A 21918-nucleotide genomic window follows, 5' to 3' on the forward strand; every position below is an offset into this window, starting at 1 on the left:
GTTTCCCGAAGAGTTCCATTGTTAACTCGTGAAAGGTAACCTGCTGCCCTCTGTTTGCTTGTTATTATGAGAAAAACACACAGTGAAAATGATATTCATTTTATTGCATCATTTACTGACTAGAACGCCAGACTTAAAGTAGATATAAGTATAAAAATAACCAGGTTCTTACAAATAATACTTTGCTGCTACAGTACTGAATAATTAGTGGAGGTGGCAATTATAATACAACTTTAAATAACATTCTCATAATGGTTTTAACACAATCGACCAGGGGTTTAAGGTTTAAAGGTTTGCAAAAAGAAATTCGGGACAATGTGAAAACTCAAGAAGTTCACATTCCAGCAACATGCTTCTTTTAACCGTTAAGTCCAACAACACACACATTAACGAAACTCACAGCAACCCAGGATGAAAGACCTTCTGTTTTTGAAGAAATGGGCCAAGATAATAGAGAAATCTGGGTTAGTTTCCGGATAGACTGGTTCCCTCCCACCCCCGTCCAGTCCCATCCTTCCTAGGAAATAACTCTGCACCTGCATTGCATGTCCTAAAAAAAACAACAACAACAACAATAAAAAAAAACCAAAAAACCAACAACAACAACAAAAATTCCCAGAATCTAGTAGGCAAATCCTTTGAAATGTCCTGTTAAAAAATGCAGAGGGGACAAAGCTGGTGTAAGATCTCTGTTTATAGACCTAAATTGTCCCCTTGGGTTTCACAGGCTTTTTTGTGAGCAGTTGCCAACAAACAGGATGGATTATAACACTATGAAAAGATACTTTAGCACAACAAATTGACTGGCATTTAATACTTTGATATTTCTAGCCTTTTAACCAGTATCCTTCTCTGGGGATTTCAGAAAAACACACACACACACACACACACACACACACACACACTCAAAGAACAACTCTACAAAACCCTATCTGTTTCCATAAATGCACACAAGAACCTCAGAAAGATGCTTGGTCAGGAAGGAAGAAATGACATGTCCCTTCTAATCCCCACAAAAGTCTTCCCATAGAAAAAATATCTCTGATGTGAAGGGCAGTTTTAAAGAAGACAGAGAATACTGAAATACTGAACTTTGCATTCTTCCTGTCTCCAAACAAGTGTTCTCATTTTGAAATCAGGGTAAGTATCTTAGAACAATGGGTCCGAACCCGACTTTGGAGCATGCTAGGCTAAATGAAGCCCGAAGCAACTAGAATGCTTGGCTTTAGCTTCTTCAGACTAAGTTCCCAGGGTTACCGGGTACTCGGGCCCTTGGCCGGTGGGCAAAATGGCTTCACAGAGACCCCACAAAGCCACATGCGTGGTATGTCCCTCAGAGGTGCTCTGGGAACTTCCACATCTGAATAAATACCATCCTTCAGAAACATTTTCTTAGGCAGCATCCAGCCCTGCAAAGATGCTGCCCTTCTGTTTGGACCAACTTTAAGAATTACCTCTCCGAGAATTTAATAGTCACATCTTTGTTTAGAATTCCAAATGCTAGCAGCCAGCTCGATTACCCTCTTCATTCAACATACTTGGCTCTAAATGAGTTAGCTGCTTCTGAAAACAAAATTTCGTCCAAGGAAGATTTGTCAGCATTTAAGACATTCAACTGAGTATGTTCACAACTCTGATCACATTCACAAAAATATGCTTCTAATACGTGGGAGCCACAGCCTTCCGGCGGACACAAGGCAAAACGCCCCTCAGCGGGCATCTAAGTCTGGCTGTGTTTGCCAGAAACCCGGGTCATCACCTCACCCTTCCTACGCCCCAAGCCACGTACCAGTACACTTCCCACTAAACACAAGCCAGCCACTCTTAACCTCACGTGTCCAAGAAATGGATGCAATTACATGCAATGAACCCAAAAGGACTTTTTCAAAAAGGAATCAACATTGGTTTTTTTTTTTTTTTTTTTCATTTCATGTCATTAGTTCAGTTAATGCTTCATAATATTAAGGTTCTTAAAAAAAAAGTATATTATAAGCCCACTCTCCCCTGCCCTCTTTGACATGTAAAGTCCATTTGGATGGTGAGGCATTCATAGGAAGGCAAGGCAGAGAGAGGGGTTTGAATCCTGGCTCTCTAAGGCAAGATATTCACTCTCTCTGGAAGTTCATGTATGCAAGAAACAGACACTCTCATGCACGCTTCACCAGGGTGTGGTGAGGCCAAGGGCCTTGCACAGAGCCGGGTCATGGTGGGAATACCAGAGATTCGGGTCACAACAGGTAGACTTCATCAATTCTCTCCAGGGCCCTGGGCTGGCTCATGGGGCCGAGAGGAAAAGACAGGAGAAAGAGCTCCCCCCCCCCCCCCAAGCTTAAACAAACCCACAGTAGCCAGGAGGCTGACAGGTAATCCCCATGCCCCATCCTGCTCTGAGGCACTGCCCGGCCCTCTAGAAGTTGAAGCATTCCATGAGCAGTGAAGTGTCCCTTTTCCTTTCCACCTTCCCCTAGCTGTGGGGCCCCAAGGAGGCAGGACCGTGGCGTTTCTATGGGCACGAATCGCACATTCCAGGTGCAGGGGCAGGCATGGAGCACCCATGCTGGAGCTGAGGGCTTCTGCTCCCCAGGGCACACCCTACCCTGTCTCTCCAGTCTAGAGGCTGCTGCTGTCCCACTGCTTGTTTGCCCTCCGCCCAGGCAGGACCCTCTGGGAGGTACTGAACCCCAGGCAGACGTGCAGCTGACCTCTCCCTTCCTCATTCATGGTGGGCAGCCAACATGTAACTGGGGAGAAGTCATGCTGCTTTTCATGCCTTGTTAGGCCCTTGGGCTCTTGAGACAGCCCCTCCCCAACCCCACAGCCTCCTAGCAAGGAGATACATTTGAACCTCACATCGTTGGAGGCCTCCTTTTTTCACAGTAAAAGAAAAACAACATTCTTAATCCACTTCACACGCACCAAACCTACTCACAAGAAAGCACTCTTGGAACTCACAGGACACTCTTCTGGACATCAGCATTCTTCTTAAGAATGCTTTTGAGACAAAACACTTAACTTAGTGTAGCTTATAGCTTCTGGTCCTGACACAGGAGATGATCCGTCAGCTGAGACAGCATCAGACACCTTTAGCTGAGAATGCCTGGGAACACACCTCCCCCCACACACACCTCACCGTGGCTCTGGGGATAAGCAAGAATCTGCATCAAGAGCCAGGAAGCAACGTCACCTCACCAGGGAGGCAAGTCTGTTGGCCCAGGTGAACAGAGGGCAGGAGCTCGAAGCTCTCCAGTTAGATGTGAGACCAGGGGGCATGAAGGCTCTTTGGTTCCCCAGAAAGAGGCAAGACCCAGAGATTTCAGAAAGATGATGCCCTGAAATTTGAAGCTGGCATCCGTTGACGACAAGAGAATTTGTATCTCAGGAGATGAGTCCAATGTAATGACTAAAAAGCGTCACACCTGACTTGTGTTCCTGCTGCCAGCAGGGTATTGGTGGCTTGTGGAGACCAGGAGACACAAAAGTTGACACTTAGAACGCTAAGGGTGAGGATTACAGAACAGTAAGGGTGAGAGAGACTCTGAAGAGATGAGAGAACTCTGAAGAAACAACCATGCCCAGGATAGAATTGTCCCCAAAGGCTAGACCGCTTCCAGAAATGTAGCTCCTGAGCTCCAGGCTTCAGGGTGGGAACACTTCTCTGACCACTGTGTTCTTACTTCATCCCAAACCAGGATGCGTCAAAAGCACATGGTGGGAATAATCGCAGTTCCACAAGGAGCTGGTAAAGACACCGCGCCCTGGGGGTGCCCCTCCCCCCACAGGACCCAAGTCACAGGCATAATAAATAAGACAGGCGGCACTTCCTTCCCAAAGGCAAACTCTCAACGCCTAAACTGGCCGGAAGCCTTTAGTTCTCTGACGCTGACTGAAACTACCATGTTTCTGGAGGGAACTCTGCAGTAGTATAAAGAGGGACGAATTACTGCATGAGAGAAAATAAGTTATTTCTTCAGTGAATAAACAGCTTTGAGCCCTTAGTTGAAAGAGGACACTGAGTTTGTGGGCAAGATCCCGGATGGGGTCACATAAGCCGCCCCAGACAGGAAGCAGACTCACGGATGTGTGGCTCCATCCCAGCTCCCGGGTCCTCCTCGGGAACCCACACAGGCTTCCCAAAGCACGAGGGTTTCAGGAAGTAGACCGTGCCGGGTCAGCCCAGTCCTTTGGCCACATCCGGGTGCTCCTCCCTCAGCGGCGGAATTCCCGCTCAGGCCCAGTCTGCATTCGGCTTCCCATTTCTACTGCACCGATATAGCAGCTTCGGCCTCCGCGGGGGAGGACAGAGTCCCGAGTCCCACGCCGGCACCCGGCGCTGCCCTCAGGGAAGAGAAGCCTCCCACCCCCCTCCACCCTGGCCCTCAGCTCTGCGACTTTCTGGGCCTCCTCCCCACAGCGCCCCGCCTCACTACCGGCAGCGGGAGGCCTCTAATTAAAAGCAAATGCAACTTGTCTTGCCCGAATGCAGACTCATTTGAAAAAGGGAGAATTAACTGCGGAGGGAAAGAAGAAATAATCTTAAATAAATGTCACCTTGACTACAAAATGGAGTGTGTGCTATGCCTCGCACAGTTCAGTTCCTCATTTTGAGGGTTGGGATGGAAACTGCAGAAGACCTAGAACCTACTAAAAATACTGTGTGCTCAACCTGCAGCATCTCCAAACCTTAGTGGTATGTTCATCCGTGGTTTAGCATGTAGATACCGGGCAGGGGAACCACGAAAGAGCCTGTACTTTGCAGTAAATTAATCACCAGATCGAGGCCTATGGGAGTGTCTGAGGAAAAGAGGCCTTCTTTTTGGAACAGTCTTGGAAAAAATCCAAAAGGAGACCTCCCTATCCAATTGACTAAAGTGCAAACTAAGGAAAGACTGGGTCCTGGCGAAGGTGCCTGAAGACATGCCCTGGCTAAGAGTCAACCCGTGGCCCATGACCCATGGCCGGTGGCCCCAAGGTGGCTGCCGCATTTGGGGACACCCGGGACTGGCCCCTGTTCATGTTCACAGTAAGGGCAAAGGTGCCCAAGGAGCAGCCCTCAGTTCCATGTCCCGGATCTGTCTCCTTCCCCTGTGGTCACGCCCCTCACGCCTGTCCTGCTGCTTTCTGCTTGCCACAGGAGTGTGGCTCCATGAGTCCTGGGAGCAGCCCGTGAGCACACTGGCCCCCCTGGTGCAGTCCTCTGAGTGTGAAGGGCCCACAACTTGCTCAGAGTGCTGGGCCGTCTGTCTCTCTTCCGCACTTAGAAGTAGTCTCTTCTCCTGCTCTCATCACTGATGAAAGATGGGTTATACTGTCCAGGGAAAATGCACGAGTGCCGTGACCCCGGCAGTCCAGTGTATGCCGGGTAGAGTCCATTGCGTTCAAGTTCAGGATTTCTTACACTTGTGGGCTGGTGGCCAGAGAGAAGAGAAGAGAAGTGCATTTATTATTCATAGATTTAAATTTAATGTGGTTTTTTTTTCCTTTTGAAAAAAAAAAAAAAAAAGAAGAAAAAAGAACGCTATGTTTTAATAAACCCAAGAGGGAGGCAGCTAACTCTAATGGAGCAGGGTCTGACCTAGAAGTCAGGACCTCCCAGGCCCTCTCTTTGTGGAGACTGGCATCCCTTTTCCAAAGGAGATTTTTCAAAGGCATCCATATTTTCAAAGGAGATTTAAAGAAGTAGAGCCTGACATCCCTTTTTCAGAAGAGATTTTCAAAGGCATCCATATTTTCAAAGGAGATTTTCAAAAGTGATCAAGGGCAGCCCAGCAATTTTAGACCAATACAGGAAAAGACCTGGGCTAATTATCCTAATTATCATAAAGATTCATTATTACCTGATTATCATCTTGACATTTTAAAAAAGTGTCTTTCTTGCAGAGCACAGCACGAAGGTCCCCGCCACAAACAGGGAACTGACTTTTGCAAGGTCATAGGACTGCCTATTAAAGGTGGAGTCAGGACCCCAGAGTGGAAGGCCATCAGCAACAGGCAGCCATCTCTGACCAGATCCCAGCCTAGACCATGGCTCCCTAGCTGACGTGCAAAAGCAGCTCACATGGAAATGACACAGCTACTTTGAGGAGGCCCTCAATGAGGCCCACCGGGAGAAAATGCTTTCCTGGCAGAAAGAAAACAGTAGAGACAGCATATAAGGAACATGGATCCTAGGAGTGCCCGAGGTACACCTGAGGCCACTGTGAGAGACAGCCTTCTCACTCAGGGGACAGCTTCATACCATAAGCGTAGGCTCTACGGACTGCTCAGCCCATTTCTGAAGGAAAGATGGGGCTGGTTTAAGTTCTTGATTATTTCTACTTCAGGCAACTCTTGCGCTAACTCCACGGAAACACACCGGGGTTGGTCCTCTGGTGCCCTGGGTCTGTTTGTCTCTATGCGATTTCGCCAGGTACGGGGTAAGAGTCCCTGGCAAATGGTGTGAGGGTGCAGGCACACTTGCTTGGGCAGCAGACACCCGTAGACACCTGGCTGCCATGAGAGGAACAGGGCTTCCCACATGGAGAACACAGCCAAGCACTTGTGCGGAAACATTAACACTTAACCCCAGCTCGAAGTTTGTGTCTGCGTCTGTCTTTTCCCTTATTATTTCTTCTTCTTCTTTTTTTTTTTTTAAAGATTTTATTCACATATTTGACAGAGAGTGATCGCAAGTAGGCAGAAAGGCAGGCAGACAGAGAGGGGGAAGCAGGCTCCCTGCTGAGCAGAGAGCCTGATTTAGGGCTTCATCCCAGGCCCCTGAGATGATGACCTGAGCCGAAGGCAGCGGCTTAACCCACTGATCCACCCAGGTGCCCTCTTACTTCTTCTTGTTCTTCCCCCAGTTTCAAGTTTTCCAAAGGGTCCAATGGAAACAACAGCTTCCTTAGCATGAACCTCTCCCATCCAAAGTCTGAACCCTCAGGGTTCATCCCCATAGCAATTAGTGGGGTTGTAACTTCTGTCACAGTGCTGTTAAGTCCCCATGGGGCAAGGTTCCACATTTATTGCTACCTCAAAGAGGTCCACGTGGGATGAGAAGTCACCTACGTCTGTTTACTTTCCAGTTCAGACAGCCCCATTTTGTTTGCCACATCAATGTGAAATGAAACAGGCAGGGCATGGGTTATCCGAGGTAGGACAGAGGAGCCAGAGCTCCCGGGGGTCTACCGTCTTCCCCGATGATGCCGTCCAGGGCTGGATGGGGCCCGCTGTTGAAGACCCACTGAGTGAACATCTCCTAAAACACTGAGAAGTGCTGCTGGGGAGGCCACTGGAATGTTCTCTTTATCCCTGTTCCCAGTCCCACAAGCACAGGAGGTAAAGTGAGGCAGACAAGGGATGAAAATGTGAGGGCCACAGCCTAAATACAACAAATTCTTTCTGCTAACTTTCAGTTTCCAATCTTACAACTCAAAAGCAAATTTGGTTCCAGGAAGAGTTATTTCTACAACCCCATAAAAGTAATGAGCTCGGTTGGGGGAAGTAGCCTTCCTGATCTTGATGTCAAAACTAACAAATACCATGCAAACAGATCATAAGTAAGTTGAATATTAAATTATATAAATAAGAGGCTCAGGACACCATTCTCTTTAACCCTTAAGCAGCTGAAGTTATCTTTGTTTTACCACAAAACACAATCCCCGTACTTCTCAGAGGGGATCAGAGCATGAGCTGCCCCGGGCACAGAGATACGCACCGAGTAATACACATCCGTCATCTGGAGGAGATTTTTGGTACTTCCGTTCTCATGCATTTCAATAGCTTCTCGGCCCCATTCTTGTGAGCGGGGGTTTTTGGGGTACTCAGCATATGGGGACATTTGGAAATCTCCACTTTTGAAGATGAGTTTGCTTATGTCATTTTTACTCTTTCTGTGGGATGGAAAATAGTTGATGATTCAAATGAACAAGTTCTGTAAAGAAATATCTATGAAAGCATGTTTTTATTATTTTAGAAGGTAGTTTAGACGGAAAGCTACCATTACATTCTTTTATAAATGCCTACTGAAGAAATGACATTATTGTTATATTTTGCCTAAAACAAATAAAAAGGCAATTAGATGCAAAAAAAAAAATTGCAAAAAGATCTTCCAACTGGAAGGGACGGGTTACCATGGACAGAGGATGAACAGCTATCTATAGTGAAGCAGTCTTCTCCAGGGGACCGAGGTCACTGCATCTTGGGGGCAGTCAGGAAAATCAGAGTCATGAATTCCCAGAATGCTGGAGCCAAAGGGTCTTTAGGATTCTTACTATGGTTCTAAACCTGCCTGAGGATCAGGATATACACAGAAACTTGTAGGTTTCACCAAAATTTACTAAGAGATGGGCTTTGGGGACGGGACAGCTCTGGCTTTGTGAAAAAATAAGACTTGTTTCCTAGGTCACGTTTTGCAACTAATGAAGCTAGGATAAGGTGCAGGCCTCCTGTCGCACTAGCCAGGGCCCTTTTCCCCCATGAAGCTACTCCAATGACCATAAAACCAGGCTCTCTCATTTGCAAAAATGCCCATCTGTTTATATTAGCTTCACACATTCTCATTTCAGTAGGTCAGAGAAAGCCCAGGACAAGCTCCCCTACTTGTGAGGGTTCCCTGGCTGGAAATGGTAGAAATATGTGTAATTTACCTATGGGATGGGCCTAGGAGCAGACATTTTTCATTATATTTGCCCTGGATAAAATAATCTGAAGCTTCTTCCTTCTTACCTCCCTTCTCTATAAATAAACTTTCTGGGAAGGCACAAAATGACTCAGGGTCATAAAACCAAATGTCCCGCATGTGGCTTAGGCGTTGTTCCTTCTTGCAAGTTCAAGAACAGATGCCACTGTGTTGCTCCCTGGAGGGTGGGGCCTCCAGTTTCAAACAATGACCTAGTAATTCATGACTACCTTCCCTTTTGCCAAAGCCCATAGGAACTGGCTCCTTTTTCAGGTAGTCACACTACCTGGTTCTCCGATACTTAGCAAATAGGAGGCTTACTTCCTCTTGAGGTTTAATCTCTCTAGTTTCTGGTCTCCTACCCAGGATTTTATTTCCACTCATAGTTTGTCTTTGATGATTAGGTGGCAACTTGGCAAATGTCAGGCAAACGCGGTACCATGAGGTGTGGGTTCCCAGAAGGGCAGTTAGGGCAAACTGCTCTCTGCAGCCTTGCTGAAAGTGAAAGTTATCTTATGGTGTCCTTCTTATCAATGGTCGAAAAGACAACTTGCTATTTTGGTAGGTTCCCGCCATCGTTGTTACGTCAGAAAAATTCCCACCATTTATAATAATCTAAATCAAAGGTCAGAGTTTTCCATTATCTGACTAGATAATCACCCACAGAAGGGACCAACTCCTTCTTTCTCCTCCTTTCCCAGCAGACACCCACTGCACTGGCTTCCAAGAAGCCCAGAGCCCAGCATGTGTACTGACTCCCATTTGCTTACTGGTGAAACAGCCCTGCTAACCCTTCACTTTTGTTTGCTTCTAAATTTGCCCATTTGAAGTATGTAAGCCAATGGTTTGAGTATATTCAGATGTGTGCGACCATCACCACAATCAATGTTTACAACAGTTGTGTCACCCTAAAAAGAAGCCTCTTACCCTTTACTCCCCAATTCACACCCCTCACTCGCCAGCCCCAGGAAACCACTAATCTACCTCTCTGTCCGTGAGATTTGCCTATTTTGGAGAGTTCATAGAGATGGAATCATACAAGAGGTGGTCTTTTGTGCATGTTTCTGTACATATTCACTTCCCAGCGTATGGACATCAGAGAGCGGGTGCCGGGTGTAAGGGCCTATTTAGCCAGAGCGATGCCATCCGGTTAAACAATGATTTTGTTTATGCAGTAAAACTTAAACTGACCCTGCTCCCCCCACCCCAGGGGAACTTACTTAACAAAGCCCAAATACAAGGGTGGGTCAGGTCAGGTGGAGATAACGGCCAAATGCAGGGATGAGTCAGGTCAGGGGGAGGTATCCAATAGTGTGTGGGGGCGCATACTGTCTCCCTAGCTACCACGGAGTGTGGGCCCCACCCTTTGGGCGACTTTTGGGCACCAATTCTGACCAAGGTGATAGGCTAGTTCAAATAGCTACTATACGGTAAATTGAAATTCAGTTTGCCACCTGTGTGTGACCAGGCCCAACCACATGGCCTTTGCTCTATAAAAGTTAGTCTGTAAGGCAGGGAGGGGTCACCCTCTCTGTAAGGGGCAGCCCGACCAGTCAGTTTGACGGTTGGTTTGATTCTCAATGCTTGGCGTGAAATAAAGCTTTGCTTGACCTTTGCTTTGTATCAGTCTCGCTCCTTTAATCATGGACCCATTACTGAGGGATCCAACACCGGGTCACAGGCGGACAAGGTGTTTACCTTCCCAAGGAGCTGACAGACTCCTTCAGAGGGGCTGCACCATTTTGTGTTTCTGGAGCAGGAGTGTTCCAATTCTTCTACAGCCTCACCAATGCTTGCTGTTTTCTTGTTTTTTAATTTTTATTTTTCATTTAAATTCAATTAATTAACATATAATGTATTATTGGTTTCAGAGGTATAAGTCCATGATTCATCAGTCTTATATAACAGCCAGTGCTCATTACAGCCCGTGCCCTCCTTAATGCCCATGACCCAGTTACCCCATCCTCCACCCCCCTCTTGGTTTTTAAATGGGCATCTTAGTGGGTGTGCAGTGGTGTCTCCTGGCAATTTTGTTTGTATTTCCCTGATGGCAATTTTGTTTGTATTTCCCTGATGGCTAGAACGTCATTTCATGTGCCTCCTGGCCATTTGTTCATTTCCTTTGGTGAAATGCCTATTCAAGTGTTTTGCCCATTTTTAAGTAAAGTTGCCTTTTTATTATTGAGTTTTAAGAATTCTTTCTATACTCTAGACACAAGTCCCGTATTAGACATACGATTTTCAAACCCTTTCTCCTGTTCCCTAGGTTGTGTTTTCACTTTCCTGATAGGGTTCTTTGAAGCACAGGAGTTTTTAAATTTTGATGACATCCAATCTATCACTTTTTTGTTGCTTGTGCTTAGGGATATTCTTTTTTTTAGTAAAGAAAACAGAGTCCCATTTGCTGTCCTTTCTCAATGGCACTATCTATTATGAATTTTCCTTTCTCCTTTTTTGAATGATTCCGTTATACAGGATGATTTAATACTGTAAAGCACCCCAAACATTCTTTAAAATCTACACAGACTATTGCTTAGCAGAGGCAAAGAGAATAAGAATGTGAACTCCTGGCACTCACCGGCAGCAGGTAACAATCAGCGCGATGCCTAGAATCAGAAGAAGCCCACCTCCTGCTGCTGCAATCACCACGGTGATCAGCTGATAAGCTAAACGAGGGTTAAAAAGGAGAAAAGTAGACAGGTAAGACATAATGAATAAATAAAGAATACAAAAGAAGAGTTGCCCTCCCTGCCCCACAGCTAAGACCTTGCCTCCTTTGGTGACCTCACCTTTCATGGGGTGGGGGGCAGGCAGGGTTCCTCAATACTAGCTCTGGCATTTGCTCTGTTGGAGGATGGCAGTATATCCACCCCAAATAGTCCTCTTTAGCATGCTTATTATTTTGAACTATTTTTTAAAAAGATTTTATTTATTTATTTGACAGACAGAGATCACAGGTAGGCAGAGAGACAGGCAGAGAGAGAAGGGGAAGCAGGCTCCCCACTGAGCAGAGAGCCCGACTCGGGGTGGATCCCAGGACCCCGAGATCACGGCCTGAGCCAAAGGCAGAGGCTTAACTCACTGAGCCACCCAGGCACCCCTTGTACTGTTTATTTTTGAGAAACTGGGGCTCAGGAGAAGCTCTGAAAACAGCAGGAGTAACCCTTTCTAAAGGGAGATTTACATTAGAAAAGAGGCCTGTACCAGAAGGCAGCTCAGAGTTCACCTTTTTACCTGAGAGCCTGATGTTGGGGCCAGGGCAGCCTGTGTTTACCAAACAGTTTCTCCTCTCACTTTCCCAGGTGGCTTCCCACCCCTGCCCTTGGCAGCCTGGACACCTAGCCCTTTCCTTAACTCTGAAGGGCATGGAAGCCTCAAATATCCAGCTGCCTTTGAGTCTCGTATTTTTGTGGGGCTCCCATGTGTGCTATGTAATTAAAATTGTTTTCTTTTTCTCCTGTTACTAGGTCTTTTATTTGGGGTAGGGGTGGGGGTGGCAGTAGAGTTCTAGAAGAGTAGAGAAAAAATTATTTTTCCTCCCCTGCCTGCACTGTTTGGAGAAGACTTCTCCTTCCTTCCTTCTTTTCTTTCTTTCTTTTTTTTTTTAAAGTGTTTTTTAAAAAAATTTTATTTATTTATTTGACAGAGAGAGAGATCACAAGTAGGCGGAGAGGCAGGCGGGGGAGGGGTGGGGGGAGGGAAGCAGGCTCCCTGTTGATGCGGGCCTCAATCCCAGGACCCTGAGATCATGAACTAAGCCGAGGGCAGAGGCTTAACCCACTGAGCCACCCAGGCGCCCCAAGATTTCTCCTTTCTCAGTCACTTCTAGAACAATGGGTGGAACCCAAATTCTACCTGTAGATCAGCCCCCTGGTCATGTTTACCAATGCAAGATAAAAAGAAAAAACTAAAGGATATGGATGAAGTTTTCAAAAACTAAATCTGTTTAGTTTTAATAACTGTTCTGTCTTCTAAGATTTTATCCTTTCTATTCTTTTTTCCCCCTCACTTAAGCTGGGTACATTTTATTATGTGTAAATTATGCCTTCAGTAAAGTTGTTTTTTATTTTTACTTATTTATTTTTAAAAGATTTTGTTTATTTATTTATTTGACAGAGAGAGAGATCAGAAGTAGGCAGAGAGGCAGGCAGAGAGAGAGAGAAAGGAGGAAGCAGGCTTCCCGATAAGCAGAGAGCCCGACTCGGGGCTCGATCCCATGACCCTGAGATCATGACCAGAGCTGAAGACAGAGGCTCAACCCACTGAGCCACCCAGGTGCCCCAGTAAAGTTTTTTTTTTTTTTTTTAAAGTTATGGAGAAAACAGAGAATCATTTCTTGGCTATTTCCCACGCTTTGGTGTTAACTGTTTTTACATTTTTTGAACTGATGGTGATATAGTAGATATAAAAATTATTTATTTAGTTTTAGATTCTTACTTGATAAGATAAAAAGTACAGAACCCTATATTATAAGAAATATTACTGGTCAACTAAATTCAGAGTTTGAGAATCACTGCTGAACCATGCCAGGAATGAGTTGTTACCTGAATACATACAAATTGAATTTAACCACCAGATATTAGCAGTCATATTAGTAAGCACATGCATATCATATGTAAAGAACAATATTAAAATTTTAATTAAGGGTTTTATACTGGTATATTTCTGGCAAAATGATATTTCAATAAAGTCTACTAAGTATTCAGTTGATTTTTGTTGTTGTGGAAATAAAATTTATTCTCAGGTTGTAAGGCACAGGATTTCAAATAAGGGCCAATAATTAGATTTTCTATAGTAAATTATGACTGGAATTTACATGATCTCCAGGTATTCAGGTAAAGTCACAGTAATGCACAGAGCTGACAGCAAGTAGACTGTGTGATAAAACCAAACCAACTGTTTACCTATCATTTATTTAAATAAATAACACAGAAACCTGATTATCTTGAAAAACCATCGGTATTAAGACATACAGGAAACAAAGCCAAACCATGGAGTGAGGTAATTCTCTCCTTCACCTCCTGACACATGTCTTTAAGCCTCCCTTTAAAAAAACCTCTTGAATCTGTTGACATTTCTTCATCCCCACCAACACCACCCTAAACCGCCATCAACTCTTGACCCAACAACTGTAACCATGTCCTAGCTCACCTTCCTGTGCCCCATCTTGCCCACTCCTTTAAAAAATAAGTCTGATTATGCCATTTCTCAGCTTTAAAATCCTACACTGGCTTCCTTTGTTCCTAACGAAAGACTAAAGTCTATTCCTGCTTATCCCTCCACACCAAGTTCAAATTTTCCCACTTCCAGCAAAACAAGCAGGTGCTCATTTTAGAAGTGACCTTTGCAAGTGGCCACAGCTGTGGTAGAGTCCTCTTTGGAACGAGCAGTTTTTTGTTTTTTGTTTTTTTTTTTAAAGATTTATTTATTTACTATGGGGGGGCAGTTTATGCAAGCATGGGGAGGGGCAGAGGGAGAAAGAGAAGGAAGCAGACTCTCCCCTGGGTGGGGAGCCAGATAGGGTAGGGGGGGTAGGGGCTGGATCCAGGACCCTGAGATCATGACCTGAGCTGAAATCAAGAATCAGTTGCTTAACAGACTGGACCACCCTAGGCGCCCCTAGAACGGGCAGCTTTTCTAAAGAGAGGCATAGCTGGAGTAGACCAGTGCTTCTTAAACTATCTGCAGCCAAGAACCAGTCCTGACAGCCAGAAGATCTCATGGGTATGAGCATAAATTGCCAGGAGGGGATCTACTGAAATGTTCCCAAAAGTTGGCACTGCCTTGGAAATCATGGCTAACTCCTTTCTTCTTTGTGCTTCCCTGTACTTCCCAACCGTTACTCATATGTGTACACACACACACACACACACACACACAATTTTTTAGAGTATGTTTGATGCTCTTTGGCAGTTAGATCTTATTACTGGGAACTTGAAATCAGCTTATGGACAAGATAATCCAGATTTTTTTTCTCTCAAATCTGCTATCAAGTCAGTTCATGAACAACTGATTTTTTGAACTTAAGACTGACTTTGACTTTATTATGAGGCCACATAATGATCATAAGTGCATGGGATTTTGGGATACCTCAGGGGCTCTCTTGGTTAAGCATCTGCTTTCAGTGCAGGTCATGATCTCAGGGTTCTGGGATTGAGCCCTGCATGGGGAATCCCTGCTCAGTGGGGAGCCTTCTTCTCCCTCTCCCTCTGCCTCCCACCCCTGCTTATGTTCTCTCTCTCTGTGTCAAATAAATAAATAAAATCTTAAAAAAAAAAAACCAAACACGAAGAAGAGCATGGAATTTGAATCAACATTAACTATAACATTTACAGTTTTGTGGGTGCTCTGAATGTTTATTTATTAGGGTGACACAGAAGGCAGGGAATGTCATCTTAGGCTTGTCCATTCTATCCTTTCTAGTTTGAAGATGTTCTCCAGAATGGTGTACTTGGAATTCTTAGTCTTTCTTTCTTTCTCTTTGACATTTGTTGATATTTCACAGTCTTTATCTTTTCTTTATTCTTTCTGTGGTTTGGTCATAGGTTGCTACTGCGGTCATTGCTGTTGGGAGCCCATTGGGGGCCTTGGTCTTTCCTATGAGCTACATCTGTTCTTGCTTATGTGCTCATTTAGGATGGAAACTACTGCTGGATTGTCTACTTAGCCAGCCCCTCCCTGGGAACATTCACCCTGTCATGTGCAGGTTATGGTGGACAGGGTTAGAGCGGGTCATGCTTGTACGTGTAGCGTGAACCCTGGCTACAGCTAACTGGTCTGGGAGTAAACACATGATCCAAGCTGGATTAGTCAGTTCCTTCCCAGGAATCTCAATTTGGTAAAGAGAAAGAGAGAATGAGAGGAGAGAGCACAAGCGCCTTATCTTTCAAAATGGCCGAACCAGCGACACACACTTGAAGCTCTCTGGTGAGTCTATTTTCAGTTACGTGGTCTGGGAAGGAGGGAAAGCCTGTACACAGACACAGCGAAGAGTGAAGATGAGAGCTGAAGATGGAGTCATGTTAATGTGTACCCTGAAAAGCAGGCCCCCAACCTCCAGCTGCTATGGTTCCCCCACAATCCCGTGAATCTTATTCCTTCTGATGCCGGAATTTCATGACACACCTCAGGATCCTTCCCATAAATGGCCTTTTGTTGCTTCAGCTAGCGAGGCTTATTTACCCCTTAGAAGAACCTTAGCCAACTGTGATACTGTGATTTATAATGAGAAATATATATCTGGTCTTGTCCCTCTTCCTGGCCAAGAGCTCTTAAAACCCTTAGAGCGGCACTGGGGTGGCTCAGTCCATTAAGTGGCTGCCTCCGGCTCGGCTCAGGTCATGTCCCAGGGTTCTGGGGTCCTGCCCTGCATCATGCTCCCTGCCCAGCGGGGAGCCTGCTTTTCTCTCTCCCTCTGCCTGCAGCTCTGTCTACTTGTGCTTTCTGTCAAACAAATAAAACCTTAAAACAAAACAAAACAAAAAGCCTCTGAAATTTCCTAAGTGAAGAGAATAGAAAGGTGGGTCTTTTGTTAGATTAATGAAGTGACTTTTGGAAATCACCTGGTGGCGGGGGAGCGGGAGAAAACAACCCTGTGATTAGAAGGTTGGGAACTTTCAATCCCTACTCCCTGAGCCCGGGAGAGAGGTGAGGGGCTGGAAGTTGAGTTTGCCAATGGTCAGTGACCTAGTCAGTCGTGCCTATGTAATGAAGCCTCCAAAAAACCCCAAAAGGACAGAGTCCGCAGAGCTTCTGGTGGGTGAACACACAGAGAGCTAGGGAGAGTGGCTCACTGGGAGAAGCTCCACACCCCTTCTCTAGGCCTTGCCCTATGTGCCCTCTTTCATCTGGCTGTACATCCTGAGTTACATCCTTTTATAATAAACCAGTGATCTAGTGAGTAAATGATTTACTTTCAGTTCTGTGAGCTGCTGTAGCGGGTTAATCCAACCCAACCTGGGGATGGTGGGAACCACTGATCTACAACCGCTTGCTCAGAAACACAGTAACAGGCACCTGGATTTCCAACTGGCATCTGATGAGGAAGGGATACAGTCTTACGGGACTGAGCCCTCACCTGTGGGATCGGACGCTATGTCCAGGTAGATCAGAAGTGTCAGAAGTGAGTTAAATTGCTTGGTAGCGTGGAAAAAACACACATCAGAAATGGTGTCAGAATTGAACCAACCAATACAAATTGTTTTAAAATCCTTGAACCTGTTATAGACCTTTCTAGGTGGCCACATTAGCTTTATTTTATTATTACTTTTTAAAAAGATTTTAGTTATTTATTTGACAGAGAGAGACACAGCAAGAGAGGGAACACAAGCAGAGGGAGTAGGAGAGGGAGAAGCAGGCTTCCCACTGAGCGGGGAGCCGGATGTGGGGCTCGACCAGGATCCTGGGATCACAACCCAAGCCAAAGGAAGACGCCCAACCAACTGAAACACCCAGGTGCTTTTTAACATAGGCTCCCTGCCCAGAGTGGAGCCCAGTTTGGGGCTCGAACTCACCACCCTGAGATCAAGGCCTGAGCTGAGACCGAGAATCGGCTGCTTAACCTACTAAGCCACGCACACAGCTCTCATTAGTTTTATTTTAGAATTCATTTAGTTCTCCCCATATCCCCCCTCACTGAGCTCATTAGTAATGCACAGTTAAAATTTTGCCTTTTAAATCCTTCCATTCCTCTTGCATCAGCTTTCCTTTAGAATCCCTGTTCACAGCATCTGTTCCTTCTCTGTGCCTTTTGAAATGAGTCTTTCTCACACCTACAGGCCTTATGGGGCCAGGCCCAAGAGCAGACACAGAGCAGGACTCCCCTCTCCCAAGCCCTGCTTGTTTTCCATTCTGACACTGAATGAGGTCAGGCAAGACTGCCTGAGACGGCTTCCAGGTGAATGAGATTTCCAGCTGATTTCTGGACAATTATCTTTTTTTTCCTCCTAAGCAGTTTAGTGCTGTCATCCTGGATGTCTGTGATGAGTGATGGACTCCTGCCAACATACAGCATTTCTGCTGGTGTGAATCTTTCTGAAGCCCAGTGTAACAATAGCCTGAACACACTTCAGACCTGAACACACTTCTGAGATACTTCATATACCTGCCACCAGATGGTGGGATGGGTGGGAAGACAATGTAGGGGATCTTTAAGTTGAATGTTCTAGTTTCATCAGAAGCTGAGGAAAAGGACTGTACTTGGGGAAAACAGGCTCTAAATCCTTTCAGGCCACGCTAGGAGGCTGGTGGGGAAGGAGTCCTGCTGAGGGGGACACAGGCCTTTGAATGGAAAGACTGCCCTACAAAAAGGCACGTTGGGAACATAAAAAAGGGACGGGTAAAAATGTCTGCAGCCAAAGATAACCTAGGAAACTTATGTGAGCTCTGTAATCACAAAGTGACAAGAACCACCAAACAGAAAAATGGTTTGGAGAATGGGAATATAAAAAAAGACATTAAAAAGGTAGCAAGAGGGGAATGGCGTATCTGCAAGTAGATTCCATAGTTATCGAAAGTGACCTTATAAAATGACGTAAATGGAAATACTACACACCTTACTAGACTTGAAAGCAGGCTATAAAACAGTATATTCTGTTAGAAAGATATACATATATATCTCTGGAAAGATATATAATACCAGCGCTTCTTAGGCTTTACTATGCATACAAATCTGTACATTGATCAAATCGAGATCTCCAGTTCAAGTCCAGATTCAGATTCTGTCAGTCCGGAGTGGAGGTGAAGCCGGCGCTGCCAGTGCCTAGGCCACACTTAGTGTGGACAACAGTGTAGACGCTGGGGTATGAACGGTAGTGTTTAATGGGTGTGGAGATGGTGGACTGCAGTTTTCTTCCCTCAACTTAAATCTGTTGCTAATTAACTGGAGTTAAAAATGAAAATGGGCATATTATTTTTGTGATGAGACAACCTCATTAATTTATTTTAAAGAGAGGAAAGAGGGGAAGCAAACAGAGACATGGGGGGAGATGTGAGGGGAGCCGGTGTAAACGCAGGCAGAGGCTCGGGAAGCCAGGGGCACCTCTGCTATGGGTCTGTAAGGGAATCCTGAGGCCAGGACAAGTGGGAGAAGGCAGCCTTCCGCGAATCTGCAGTATAAAAAGACATATGTGACATGGAAAGAAAATAAAAAAGAGTGCAGGGACAGGTGCAGACATGATCTGGAGGGTGGGTACTGGGGGTGCAGGTGGCTGGCCCCTGTCAGGTGCCCGCAGGAGTCCAGCTGGGCCTGCGCTACCTCCGAGTCTAACAGGCTTGGCAGAGGGCTCGTCCCAACCCCTCAAGCTTGAAGCAACAAGGAGTGGAATCTGCGCACAACTGGGAAGCTAATGGAAACTTGTAGAAAGGCAGACCATAAACCCAGAGTACAGTGGAGTTGCATCACTCCCAGGAACATGGGAGTGTTCTCAAGACTGTGACTGAACAAAGCTGGGCTCTCCAACTCACGGGGCTTGGGTAGGGCCTGTGCCCCAAGATGTCTGCACGGAGAAGAAGCATTTCTTGCCTGTAAAGTTTCCAGCTTAAGGAAGCCCCTCTTGGGGCTTCTTGTAGCCCCAAGAAGGCCCTCACTGACTTTGATGGCCACGACAGAAGTGACAGTGTGAGTGGTCAGGGCCCTGTCATTGGACACAAAACACTGAGTGACAAACCACAGATTCCTCAAGGTGCCATCATCACAGAGGGGGTGAATCAGGTGTTCCCCATTCCTTAAACAACACTGAGGGATGATCTGAGAGCTCAGACAAGGGTGGGGGCAGGTGCTGTTTACTATCAGTCACTGTTCATTGCTAATCAATAGTAAGACAGATAGCAAAATCACACAGTGATAGCCCCACACCATCAAGGTGTTAACCAAAGTCACCAACACAGCGTGGCTGGGAGAGAGCCATGCAGACAGAAGCCTGCCCTCTGCTGGTCATAACTGATAACATAGATGAAAGGAGAAGGAAAAGTTTCGGAATCAGAGAGAAATCCTGGTATGGCCAAGACCCCACAAACATAACAGGGGACACAGGAACTTGCAGAAGGGTCAATGAATGTAGGGGTATATCATCTCCAGACATATATAGTATTTAATGAACTCTGAAAAAAAAAATCACTAAATGCCTCTTAAAGCAATGCTGGCAGTTCTCTCCCCTTTCCCCTCAACACTTTATGGGGCTTTCCCCTAGATCCGTTCTCCCTCCTTGGATCACTCTTCCGTTCACTGAGAAATCGAAGCCTTTCCTGGTAAAGCCTATTTAGAGAGCTGTTCGACAAAAGGAGGTTTGAAATACGGGCTCACGAGAGGCCTGTCAGGACCAGGACATGCCAGGAGGACTTGGCAGATGGCGTCTCCTACCTCCCGCTCCCTGGTTCAACCCTAGAGCCACACTAATCATCTGCTCCCCTCACTCTCTCTACTCTGCATTCTGATGGGTGTTCTAGTCTATTTCTTGCACATGTGATACAACTCTACTGTACCTAGATTCTTCCTCCGTCCCTCCCTCAAAGAACTCTTTTGTTCCGAAGTATTTATTTACTTGAGAGAGAGACAGTGAGAGAGAGTGAGCACAAGCAGGGGGAGAGGCAGAGGGAGAAGCAGGCTTCCCGCTGAGCAGGGACCCTGATAGGGGACTCAACCCCAGGACCCTAAATCAAGACCCCAGCAGAAGGCAGATGGTTAACCAAATGGGCCACCCAGGCGCTCCTCCTCAAATTATTCTTAAGCCATCCTCTGTGACATCATCTAAGCCTCTCTGTTTGTTTCTTTTTTCTTTTTTTGAAAGATTTTATTTATGTATTTGTCAGAGAGAGAGAGAGACAGCACATAAGCAAGGGGAACAGCAGGCAGAGGGAGAAGCAGGCTCCTTACTGAGCGGGGAGCCGGATGCGGAACCCGATCCCAGGACTCTGGGATCATGACCCGAGCCAAAGGGAGATGCTTAAGGGAGTGGGCCACCCAGGTGTCCCAAAGCCTCTCTGTTTCTAATACTTAGGACCTCTCAGAGTCAGATCCGCAGGCTTGTGGTGCAATCAATACCTGTTAGCTTAAAAATCTCTTCTAAAAAACTCAGCCATTGAGTTGTAGTATTCTAGCATTTGGTGAACAGGTCTCAGCAGCTTAAACATTGTGCCTGACTATTCAGCCTCCTCTTTCTGCATTGAAAGTTTTAGGCCTTCTTCTATTTTTGTGTGCAGGCTACTCTATTCTGTGATCAGTTTCAGAGTGCTCTACGGCTCGGTTCTGGTTTTAAAGGAGGAGATTCACATGAGAAAGTGAACAAGATAATTCCATATCCCAGGCAGCCCTTGGAAAGCAAAGATACCTTCCTGAACACAGGCATAAAGATCCCGGACCCAGATGAGAAAGCTTGTCTAGTGACTTTTTAGAAAAGGACACTGCTATCCATAGGGTTTTATATGAGCCAAATCTAAAAAAAAGAAAAAAAAGAAAAAAAAATCCTGAGGCCTCCCGTCATGGGATGAGTAAGTCACAGGAATAAAAGGTCCAGCATAGGGAATAGAGCCAACGGAACTGTAACAGTGCTGTATGGTGACAGATGGGAGCGACGCAGGTGGCAAGCACAGCAAAACGTATACCCTTGTCCGATCATCATGTCATACACCTGACACTAATGTAACATTGTGTGCCGACTGTACTTCTACTAAAACAAAAAATTAAAGCCTACTTTTTTTTTTTTTTTTTCCCTGAGGCTCTAATGAGTTTATGAAGTGTTTCATGAGTCAGGCAGAGTTTCACCTAACAAGTAGAGAGAGGTCCTGAAAGCTACCTTCTCAAGCACTGGTTACTAAAAGATAATTTTGACTACTTTTTAATGTTTAAAAAGTCTAACATATGATAACTTCCTCTTCTTTTTATTTTTTTAAAGATTTTATTTCTTTATTTGACAGAGAGAAAGGGAGATCACAAGTAGGCAGAGAGGCAGGCAGAGAGAGAGGGGGAAGCAAGCTCCCTGTTGAGCAGAGAGCCTGATGCAGGCCTTGATCCCAGGACCCTGAGACCCTGACTTGAGCGGAAGACAGGCTTAACCCACTGAGCCACCCCGGTGCCCATAACTTCCTCTTCTTATTAAACCATGTATATACCTGTGATACTGTGATATAATAAGAAATACCTATTTGGTCTTTACTCCTGATTCTTAGCATAGGAGCTCCTAAAATCCTTGGAATTTCTGAATTAAAGGGGTGAGAGTTACACCTTTTGTTATTTATAAGAAGCCTCTTTCCACCACATCTCTATT

The 21918-nt window shown here is 45.6% G+C and overlaps 1 protein-coding gene across 3 annotated transcripts in view; it reads right to left on the bottom strand.

Annotated features, from left to right (window-relative positions):
* Positions 1-83: 83 nt before the first annotated feature.
* Positions 84-21918, bottom strand: part of HEG1 (heart development protein with EGF like domains 1) — an 87498-nt gene continuing 65663 nt past the window's right edge. For all 3 annotated transcript variants that reach the window (XM_059162934.1, XM_059162933.1, XM_059162935.1), the window contains 3 exons: positions 11235-11322; positions 7694-7868; positions 84-5404 (listed from right to left, as the gene is read on the bottom strand). In XM_059162934.1, coding sequence (XP_059018917.1) covers positions 5255-5404; positions 7694-7868; positions 11235-11322 — 413 coding nt within the window. In that variant the 3' untranslated portion in view covers positions 84-5254. The remainder of the gene's footprint in view (positions 5405-7693; positions 7869-11234; positions 11323-21918) is intronic.

The sequence above is a fragment of the Mustela lutreola genome, chromosome 2 (genome assembly GCF_030435805.1).
Source record: "Mustela lutreola isolate mMusLut2 chromosome 2, mMusLut2.pri, whole genome shotgun sequence".
NCBI classification, from domain to species: domain Eukaryota; kingdom Metazoa; phylum Chordata; class Mammalia; order Carnivora; family Mustelidae; genus Mustela; species Mustela lutreola.